This window comes from Apium graveolens, chromosome 7, assembly GCF_009905375.1.
Source record: "Apium graveolens cultivar Ventura chromosome 7, ASM990537v1, whole genome shotgun sequence".
NCBI lineage: Eukaryota > Viridiplantae > Streptophyta > Magnoliopsida > Apiales > Apiaceae > Apium > Apium graveolens.
Window position 1 is genome coordinate 33967988 of NC_133653.1, and position 11419 is coordinate 33979406.

The 11419-nt window shown below is 32.8% G+C and overlaps 2 protein-coding genes and 1 long non-coding RNA gene across 11 annotated transcripts; 1 reads left to right on the plus strand and 2 right to left on the minus strand.

Annotated features, from left to right (window-relative positions):
* Positions 1-393: 393 nt before the first annotated feature.
* LOC141672773 (protein FAR1-RELATED SEQUENCE 5-like) lies at positions 394-3095 on the plus strand. The gene is made up of 4 exons (XM_074479435.1): positions 394-558; positions 729-1686; positions 2131-2389; positions 2487-3095. The coding sequence occupies exons 1-4, from the start codon at positions 534-536 to the stop codon at positions 3024-3026; spliced, it is 1782 nt and encodes a 593-aa protein (XP_074335536.1). The 5' UTR covers positions 394-533; the 3' UTR covers positions 3027-3095.
* A 2433-nt stretch (positions 3096-5528) lies between these two features.
* On the minus strand, positions 5529-9620 carry LOC141670710 (uncharacterized). Of its 9 annotated transcripts, none has more exons than XM_074476687.1 (11): positions 9523-9620; positions 9391-9423; positions 8483-8620; positions 8246-8365; positions 7889-8002; positions 7627-7707; positions 6936-7531; positions 6648-6798; positions 6490-6567; positions 5921-6118; positions 5529-5836 (listed from the first exon to the last, which is right to left on the minus strand). In XM_074476687.1, exons 3-8 carry the CDS (start codon positions 8618-8620, stop codon positions 6684-6686), a joined length of 1164 nt encoding a protein of 387 aa, XP_074332788.1. In that variant the 5' UTR covers positions 9391-9423; positions 9523-9620; the 3' UTR covers positions 5529-5836; positions 5921-6118; positions 6490-6567; positions 6648-6683. The 9 variants fall into 9 exon arrangements, with proteins under 9 accessions (XP_074332788.1, XP_074332785.1, XP_074332786.1 ...); XM_074476684.1 differs by having other exon boundaries at positions 5921-6348; positions 6442-6567; XM_074476685.1 differs by having other exon boundaries at positions 6231-6567.
* Positions 9621-10399: 779 nt separating this feature from the next.
* On the minus strand, positions 10400-10884 carry LOC141671212 (uncharacterized). Its single transcript, XR_012555008.1, has 3 exons — positions 10819-10884; positions 10635-10724; positions 10400-10505 (listed from the first exon to the last, which is right to left on the minus strand). It is a non-coding gene; the product is annotated as an uncharacterized LOC141671212 (long non-coding RNA).
* Between the last annotated feature and the right edge of the window lie 535 nt (positions 10885-11419).

Here is an 11419-nt window from a genome sequence, read left to right on the forward strand (position 1 = left end):
TAAAATTAATTATCTCTAAAATATTATCACAAAAACTATAATCCCACGAAACCAGACAAAAGTGACAAGTCACTAAAATATCAACAACAGAAGTGGTATTAAGATATTTAGCCTTTTGATCGTGTGTCTATACGATCATTAATTACATATATCAAATAAAAATTGGGCTTGATAATTAGGGTAAAAGTTCAATGGAGTCCCTAGTTTAATTGGAGACTTGGAGTCTTAAATTCTAACCATTCATTTTTGTTTAATCCAACAGTCAAATTTTTTTTCTTTTTAATTCTTAAATAATAATTATAGGGTTATACAAGTCCACTATGCACGTACACCCCATCGTGCGTAAAAATAGAATACCTGACGGTTACCCCAACAAGATTACAGGAGTCTCTATCAAAATTTTGAAAAGACTTATCAATCCAATTTCAGTACCGGCCTGTTCTTATTCAACATTTATCACCCAACTGATTTCACATACTTTCCTCCTTCACTTCTTCAGTAAACAGTCGCTTTTTTGGCCATAAAGATCAAATATGACTAATGTTGAAGAATCTGCAGGTAATTTTAACTGGGTTTTTTGTGCGTGTAGATTTTTTATGTTGTATCTTGTTTTTATGTTATGTTCTAAATTCAAATGATGCAATACACATATTTATTAATAAAATTGCAGTAAGTTAATGTGTTCTGATTGAAGAACCTGTATTAATTCATTTTATGATTTATATCAGGTTCTGAATGTTATCCTCATATTGAGAGCTCTGATTCTGAACAGTCAGGATGTGAACAGGATTCTGATAAATCACAATGTGAACAAGATTCAGGAGGAGAGACCGGTAGTGAAAGCTCAGATGAAGATTTGGAAGAATCACATAATGATAATGAGTGTGAGTCTACATATTTTGTTGCTGCGGATGGTAGCGAATTTTGGACACCAAAATGCGACAATAGGCACAAACCACAAACCAATCAGTATTTTCCAACTTTGGAAGATGCTTTTAAATTTTACAAGGAATACGGTCGAGTTTGTGGATTTTGTGTTCGAAAGTCCATTAAGAGAACTAGTGGTCGTGGAACTTTATTGTCCAGATATGTTATTTGTAACCGTGGTGGCAAGCCAAATAGAAGCAATTCTAAAGTCTCAAATGAAAGTGCTGGTAAAGGGCCGAAGAAAACAAGAAGAACAACATCTCGTAGATGCAATTGCAAAGCTCGGATAATTTTGAAACCTGCAGGAACAGGAGGTCTGGTTGTAATGGGTTTTAACGAAGAACACAATCATCCTCTATCATCTGGAGCTGAGAAAATGTTTTTAAAGTGCAACAGGAATTTGTTTGTTCCTCACCAGAATCTTATAATGGACTGTGCAAGAGTTAACATCGGTGCAACAAAAGCATTCTCTTTAGCAAAAGAATGGGCCGGGTCGTACGAAGCTGTGGGTGCTATGTTAATTGATTTTAAGAATTTTGCTAGAGACGTAAAAGCTCGGATTGGAAAACGTGATTCTGATATGATTTTGGCCAAGTTTAAATTAAAGAAAGAGGCATCTCAGAATACCTTTTACTATGACTATAAGGTTGATAGGCAGGGTCACTTGACCGGTCTTTTTTGGACAGACGCAATCGGGCAAGCAAATTTTGATGTGTTTGGCGATATAATTTCATTTGACCCTACTTTTAGGACTAATAGGTATGTACATTTTTTTTTAATTTTTATTTACATGCTAATGTACAAATTTGTTATAAGAGAGTCAGTGCAATACTTTACATATATCTTTCCTTAATTTATATATCCTTTTTTAAATTGTCATCAGTTCTTATGCTTCTTGATTATAATTTAGAATATGACAAGATTGAACTCTAAATCTTTACTTTAATTTATGTACTTCTTTAAATTGTCATCAATTCTATACTTCTTACTAGGGACATCAATGGTAAAAGTGTTTGAAGGTAAATATGTTAGTGGAATGTATGATGCTAGTTATTTTTTAGGGATTTATATAATCTAGCATACATCTACATTTTACACTTTTTACATGTGTAAGTACATGTAATTACAGATTATACTACGTATAATTATGAGTTGAACATTAATTTTATGTCTAATTTGTTCAATGTCCTGCTCGTATGTCAGATATAATATGGTATTTGTACCTTTTACCGGTGTTAACAATCATTGGAAGAATGTAACGTTTGCTGCTGGTTTATTGGCGAAGGAGAATTATAAAAATTTCAATTGGCTCATTAATACTTTCAAGAAAGCAATGGGTCGTGCTCCCCGTTGTGTAATTACAGATCAATGTCCTGCCATTAAAAAGGCTTTAGATAAGTGGTGGCCTAATACAAAACACCGGCTTTGTATGTGGCATATCATGAATAAGTTGCCGACAAAGGTAAATTAAAAAAATAAGTATGAATCTTTTTAATCATATGTTCTTACATAAGTTTTATGTCAAGTTTTTTATTATTTTTTTTATTTTGTTGGTTAAGGTTGGACCTGCTCTAGCTTCAGACAAGAAATTTATCGAGAAATTGAAGTCTGCGGTTTATTCAGATCACATAACGCAAACAGAGTTTGTGGAACGTTGGAATGCCGTAATTGTAGAATATAAATTGGAGTCTAATCCTTGGTTGACTGAATTGTTCAACATACGCAATGAATGGATTCCAGCTTATTTTTCAGACATTGAAATGGCTGGTTTATTAAGAACTACTTCAAGATCGGAAAGTTCTAATAGCTTTTTCCAACACTTTCATGAAAGCGGTCACACATTAGTAGAATTCTATTCTAGTTTTGAAAGTGCTATGGACAAGCAACGCCTTAAGAATGCAGAAGATGACAAGAGATCTGGTATTGAAATAGATGCATCTAAGTTGTATACACTTGAACTTTACTATCTTGTCAGGGAAGAGATCAAAGCAGCTTGTTATCATACTAGTATGCCAGATATTACAAGAGATAATGAACATCGTTATTTCAAAGTTAAAGATGATCTTCTACATGATAGAATTTTTGAGGTATATTCATGAATAGTCGTTTCTCTATGGAAATATTGTAATGTACTTAAATTTTACACTATATATATGATCTACATTATTTTGCAGGATTATTATATGAATCTGCAAAATTATTTGTAATTCATACTTTTGAGTTTGATGTGTATGACATGTAGTATATGTTGTACTGCTTTTTAGGTGGGTTTGAGAAATCTGAGGTCTTTAATCTTATATCAAAATGTTGAGTTTTTGATATTAATATATTTCACCTCGTGATTTTATAAAGTCACGCTTGACAAAAATGCTTTGAAGCGTCACTCATTTCTCGGATCATCCCAAGTTGATGCTCTTTGCGGAAAGAGGGACAAAAAAAAGTTGAAGAGGACAAGGGCATGGTTTGAATTTCACAATTGTATGAATCATGCTGAAGAAAATGAGGAAAAATTGGATTTGGTTATCACAGGCTTGCAAACAATTAATTCTTCACTAACAAAAGATAGTGATAATAACATGGATCAGGGCAACGCTCAAAGAGTTGATACGTTCATTGGCCCTATTCCAGATACGGAATTATATGTTCAAAATCCACATGTAAGCAGAAATAAGGGATGTGGCAGCCGGATTAAGAGCAGTCACGAGATTGCAAGTGAAGCAGGGAAGCGAAGGACGTGTAGTCGTTGTAAATTAGCAGCAGGCCACAATGCACAAAGTTGTCCACTAAACAAAGAATCTATTTAATAGATAAAAATTCATTTTTGTATTGATGTTCACATCGAGTTTAAATGATTTTCAATGTTGACTATTTCCCTGTTTTATTCAAATTATTTAAGGTTACTTGTGTAAAGTGTTCGTTTAATTTGTTCAGTACAGAACATATTTAGATACTTAAATACTAATACAAGTATCAACAGAAAACTATTGTGCATCACTGATATGCTATATCGTAACAATATCAGAGATGGCTGTGTAGCCTGTGTTGTTGCTGAGTTAGAGATGATGGAACCCTATTCTACTGTAAAACACAGGTATGTATTCTTTTCTGTGGGATTGATATTGCTAGGTGTTACACTATTTATATCTTCTCCTTCCTAACTATAGGTCTTTGACAAAATAATAGAATACTAATGCACTTTTTTTGCTAAGCTACTGCAGTAAAATAGTCTGTACCCACTGGCTGAACAGCCAGAACCTGAATCTTCTGAAAAGTTTACTGAAATGCTTCTGAAAATGGATCAGACTGAGGTACTGCACTTGCTACAATCACCAGAAGCTCTTAGGGATATTTCTCTACAGCAACAACCTGGTAATCCCACTGATCAATTGGCAGAGCTATCGCTAAATGATGATCATGTGTCTTAAATGTGTTCTGGAGTGCACTTATAGTAGGGGAAGTTTGTCCTCCTTATTAAATGTTTTCTGTTTTATAGGACTATCTTGAATCTGGTTTTTTAACTGAAGTATGATGATATTTGTACTGCACTTTAAAGTTATCAATTTTAAATCCGAAATCATCAGGATGCAACACCCTCTAATTACATAATTAATGCTTTGCTGTGAGTGTTAGCTTCGGCTTTAGCTTTCTTGTTAGTTTTATCGCTACTATAAAATAATAAAAAGGATCACAAAAATTCCTTCTAAATCGCATACTTTGCATGCCACTTTTTACTGTTCTATTTATCAACTACTGCTTAATTCAGAAATGCTTTGATAGACACTGCTTACATTCTTTAAGTAAACTATTAGTGTGGAAAGTGCAGAATTTTTTGTTGCCAAAGTTAAAAAAATGCCGCTTACATCTGTTGCAAAAACAGTTGATAAAAACCTGCAAAACAACACGGTAAAAATGCTTAAAAGGGTTCAGTAACTAGCTTAATTTACTGTGAAATTCTGCAGAAAATAGGAGCAGTTTTTTATTCTGAATAGTGCATATAACTGCTGGAGAAATACAAGAAATTCTGCAGCAAACTGTTGCAGATTTTTTATAGAAGCAGTCTACAAAACAGCTGTTCCGAAAATGCTGAAAAAGATGCACCAGTAAGTTTAATCTGCTGTGAAATTCTGTAGGCAATAGTCGCTGTTTTTTTCCCCGCAAAGTGCATAAAACTGCTGCAGAAATACACCAAGTGCTGCAAAATTCTGCAAAAAACTGTTGCAGTTTTTACTAGATAAAATCTGCAAAATTCTGCAGAAAACCTCTCAAAACTTTGGAGAAAACTACAACACAAGAATATTGGAAAGTTTGCAAAATTAAAAATACAAGACCAGTAGTTATGAATTGTAAAATGTGTACTGAAGCATAAATATTACAAAAGCATTTAAAAAACAAAATTAAAATTTAGTGTTATCAGAAACACAGAATTTTAAAGCAGGTCTTTTATAGATTTATCCCAATACTGTGCTGATTAACATTATAAAGTCCGCACCTGCAAGCTTTAACGTCAAAATCAACATACATTAAATTCTTTTATAAAAAAACTTAAAAAACAACTTAGAAGACATCTTTTTATGCAACATCCATCATAATAAAATTCAGACTAAAGATTGATCAATTCTATAATTCAACAATCAAGTCAAAATGGTACAATACTCCACAATCCAATGATATGAAATAAAAGTACTCAGTCGTGGTGCAAAAAGAAAAACAAACCACCAAATTAGAAATTGTCTAAGAACATTATTTCTACTAAATAGTTCTACTAAATAGTTCAGGTAACCATGTTCCTTCCCTTTGCAAAATTTGCAGCACCTTCCAATATGACTGTCCTATTCCTATTCTCACTCCATGTCAAGATAGAGTGACAATAAATAATCCTCAGCTTGTTAAGCAATGTTTTTTGGTTGTCCTACATAACAGGACAAATATTAACTCAATTAGTTAGTAACGTACATTATCTTTTAACAAGAACTAAAAAATAATTTAAATGTACCTTTTCTACACGCAGCCCAACCTTCCATCCACACAAAATACCCATATATGTCTCCATGTGTCTCATTACAAATATTGCGCAATCAACAGAGTTTATTTTTGTTTGCCATCCCATCTTATGAACCCTTGGTTTCAAATTAATTATCTCCTTTACTTTTGGCACGTCATATATTGAAATCCATTGCCAAAAACAGTCATGCTATTTTTAAAATACAATGCAATAATTAGAGTATGGCACACTACTTTTCATGAAATCTTAAATTTGCTAAAAATACTTCAAATTAGACATATCAATCGTGCTGGTAGATCACCGTAAGTTTCCTCCACACCATCACTTAGGACTCTATTATCTATAATCTCTAAACTTGCTCTCTTGATGTTATAGCATATGATATAGTAATGCCCCGAATTGGAAATAGGAAAAACAAACTGAAAAAACCATGAAATGTATTAGGGAAATATATATTATGTGGCTTAAGAAAAAAATAAGGCACACAAAAAATTTATTTTTATACATATTACCATATCAAAATCCGATACTTCATATTCTCTGTTATGCATCTCACTAACCATTTGAATAACCAAGTCCATGTTATCACATAATGCAGCATACCGACCTAATTTGTCACCAATTTGTAGTGATCCGTACTGCATCAAAACATATGAAACATAAGATATTTTTTCCTAAAAAGCACAAATAAAAAATAGTTTAGATGTTAAAACTGTACAGTTGTTTCAGTAGTCAAGAAAAGACGTAAAGGTGATTAATCGGCTTTAAGAATCTCATTCTCATTCAGCAGGTAGGTCCATGTGTCAATCAAAGTGGACATAACCATTTTATTTTCCTGAAGTGACTGAAAGTGTGCTTTTGTACACATTCTATCATTCCACTCAAACAAGTTTTTCCCTGAAAAAGACAAAATGAATAATTAGTACAAAGATAGTACAAATACCACTATATATATGAGCTAAAACATAAACATTACAAAAGCAACACAAATATCAAATACACATACTTTCTGTTCCTCCTATTCTGGAAAAGCCATTGCCATACATTCTTCTCCTCAGTGGTTATAACATGATTACTGACATCAATAACCCTGCTCACATACGGAGACCTACAAAGATGTGATGCTTTTAGTTCTCGGCGAGGTTTTGCCATTTCTGCATATACATTACCCGTTTCTATGAATTTTTGATGCGCATCCTTCTCATTATAAAGAACCTCGTTGACCACAAGCTGTCTTTTGCCTGTTAATCTCAACAAAGATGTACGCCTTTTCTTTTGCGTGTTAGAACTGCCATCTAACTCTGCGTGGAGGTTTTTAGGTGTCAACTGTGACAACCCCAAGGAGTAATTAGGTATGAAATTTGCGTCATCCACTATTTTTAACTTTTTTCCGGGTCTGACAACTTCATCACCAAATAATAAGTTCTTTGCAATTGGACTAGCATCTTCAAACATTTTAAAATATTGGCTATAAACCTTTTTTAGTTGTGCAAGACGTGGATTTTGAGGATAGAGTGCTAATACGACTTCAAAGTTGTTCAAGCACCTTCCATAAACATCATCAAATTCTTTCAAATTATGTTCGAATGATATCATGTATGTCTGTCAAAACACATTCAAACACACATCACCACTAGTAATTTTTAAAAGCATGTAACACTAAAAATGCAAAAAATTATTTTGATAAGTCAACATACGTCCTCCTCAAAATGCTTTTCAATTTCTTCATCAACACGCGATTGAGAGTTCTGCACTACCTCGTCTCCAACACCGCATATCTACAATTATAGATTAACATAATATTGGCATGTAACATTTTCTACTGTAGTGCATTTTACTAATTCTTTATCACCTTATTTAAAAAAAAGAGAGATAAAGAAGATAATATACAGTGATAAAGAGAGATAAAAAAACAGCTTAACAGATTAGTCCTTGAAAACATAAAGAAAGATAATATACAGTGATATCGGTGTCCTTCAACCCTGGCTCAATAACTGCTTCACAATCCATTATAGCATCCAGCGTCCCAGATTTGTAAAGTGCTGATTGTTCCTGCAGTACAATTTCCCAAGACTGCAAATTACCAAATATTCTTAATAAATCTTACCACATCATTTTAATTACCAATAGTGGTCGCAGGTTTTACACTACTAGCAACAACATTATTAAATTTATACAAAAAATTATCTTAGAGAAAGAGTACTAATAACAAAATTGCATTGTAATTAATATGTACAATAACATGAAATACATTTATCTTACAGAAAGAGTAATGATAAAAGAAATTATTAAAACTAGTGTAATTTTAGTTCTTACATTTTTTTTAAACCCAGCATCAATGTTCACAATTTGTTCCTGTCTGTATTCATCATTCAAAAGTTCCTCAATCTCATTATCCGCATTTGTCTTTACGCATTTAAATTGCACTGTTTGTTCCTGCATCAGTTTACTGCAAATCATCAAAACTTTGTCTTTACTATTAAATAACTATTTTTTACTGATCAATGTTCATACTCCCTTGCAGCGTTGTGTAATGAAAAATGTATCGCTTACACAAATCTTTTCATCAGCAACCATTATGCTAAGTTCTATATTGTCAGCTGTGTCCCTCATCCCTTCCTCGTTCTCAACCTCATCCCTCACAACTATGTCCTGCATTGTCAATTCAACATTTTCTTCGCGTTCCTGCATCTTTTTATCAGTAAAAAAAATAAGCTGTACAAATAGAATTCTACATTCTTAAAGCGTATTTTCAAAGAGGTTACTTTGTGAACAGTACCACTGGAAAGCATACACCGGCTGAGTATTAAATTAAAGATAGAACAATTTTCAGTTCAACTAGTTAAATTACTTAGTGTAGTCACTCCTAATGAGACTTAAAATACACTATAGATAGATTAAAGATAGAGAAATAGTTGAAGTTGATTTCTGGTCCTGCATCCTATATTTTCCATATCTCTTGTATTATGGATACAGGAAAACTTACAAAAACTCTAGAACCATCTTAATGCAGGGGAGAGACAACTTTAATGGCAACTAGTATATCACATATAAGACAATTTAAGTTTCATTCAAGTAGTAACATGTGTACATATTTATGAAGACTAATACTAATATTTTATTACAAAAACTGAGCCCAGAAATATATAGCATGCAACATTGACATTATTTCTTAAGGCTGTTATTTAGATCACCAGGGAATCAGGGAAGTGGACTTGCAACATTGACGTTAACTATGCTAAGCTTTTAGCTTATAAGCTTGTCTGGCCACTAGCTAAATTCTTTGACAGATACCATCGGCAACTGCCAAAGTGCTTACTAGGATAATGAGAATAAGATAGATTGATGCCTTTCTAAAGTCCACACTGAAGCAATTTCAAAATATAGCCATGTATACAACAAACCCTAGTCTGTGCATTATTATGTGTACTTTCTAACACTAACATTATACAATTTCTTACCCCCCGTTCTCTGCTGATGACATCATCTTCGTCCTGCATAGTCATGAATTACGATTAATTGAAAAGATAACAAAATTTAATTAAAACATTAACTAAATTTAAAAAAAAATGATAAATGCATCGATTATTTACCTCCAATCTGTCATGTAATTCTATTAATTTACCCACACCAAAACATTCGTTCTTTGCATCATACTTCTGTCACTCTCGTACCAGCATATCTGACCAAAACACGGTAGGTTGGATAGACTGTAGGCACACTTGTTGTGTTTTGATTTTGTACTTTGCAAACATACAAGTACTGCACCAAGAAAATGTGTTTCTTTATCATATTTCAACAATATAACCAGTATTATGAAAACTGAAAACTGACTTAGAAACTTATAACTTACAATAAGGAAAGGCAGTGGTCCTGCAAAATTTCTCTTTGTATCAACAGCCCAATAAGCATGTATTTCTTCAATTTCTTAATTAGAAGCTCGCACCAATTATAGTCACTACATTTTTCCATATTACCAGAGAAGCGTAGTATATCTCTTGTCAAATATCGATTTTGATTTGATTCAATAAAGAAGTTATAAACCATCATTATAAATTCCATTTAAAATTTGTATCATCTCTGCGATTTGCAAGGAGCTTGTCCTTAACCATTAAAGGTGTAATTTGGGAGCTTACAGATCCAGGAAATTGTTCAGCCCAAACAACATACGCTACAGTTTTTCTCCATCAAATTCAATCACTTCATTCCCCATCGGCAAACCCATAACACTATGCACAGTAACATCATTTATTTCAATATTCCCTGCTTTTACCTTAACTGAGCAAGTTTCACCATCGAAAGATTCCACAACATTATATCCTATATTGTGCGCATAAACACTCCATCCGAAAATACAGTAATGACCCAATCCAGTTAAGTTTACCCATTTTATTTGCGATCTGATAAACTAACTATAACATCTTTCATTATCGACGGTGAGAAACTTCTTTTGGATATACCGTTTATATATCTTCACTTTTTGTCCCTTTTCATTTATTTTGGGTGTAATGTTCTTCACTCTTCTTATTCCAACCACTTTTGATCTTCTTAAAATGCGACAAGCACTTGATTTATCCTGTTTATCCACCAAACATAAATATCAATATAATTGTAGCTAACACTAATTATTTGTCATATAAAACTAAAATAAGTATTTTTTTTTTTATAATAAAAGTTTCTATTGTACAAAATATTTAAAACATACCCTAACTTTCTTTGTCGCTGTGCGCAATTTTTTCCCACTCCCGATTTCCTCACTTACTTCCATCCTATATATAATCCTTGTCTCTGTACCCTGCAGGACATTAAAAAAATTAACATGCTTCCTGCAAACACACCCCATTAAATTACATGTTAAAAACATAATAACAGTATAAACCTATAATTACCTTGTCCACAATCATCTTTTTATCAATTTTTGATTCATCATGACTACATTTTCAGGGACCTCATAAACACCTCTTTCCAATTCAGTCACGACCATCTTCAAGATAGGCGTATTTGATTTTTATTTCCCCGAATTACTATTACTCCAAATACTTCACCGGCGTAACGAATCATCATCATCATCACTTGAGTCAGTTATTTTTGTTCTTCCCTCCAGAATTGCATTTCTCTTCTCATGTCTGGGGTATCAATTATGTTTGCTCTATGTCCTCACTAACTACTATCCCACTGATCCTTGGTTGCTTTATTTTTCATACCTACTTGACGTTTTTTTTTTTGGGATTTGTTTAGCCAGGATTTGCAATTAATCTCCCACTCCTTCGACGACCTGTAATGGAAAGACATACAATTTTAAACTAAATATGGTAGTCAATACTTCAAATATGAAGGTTTTTACAAAAAAAAATTTGATTATATCATACACAATTTTTCGCAGAACTTAAATCATATATGCTAAAATGTTTAAATAGAGTGTGCATTACTATCTATATCAAATTACCTACCTTTAAAATAAATCTTAGTACTACCCTGATCAAATATTAA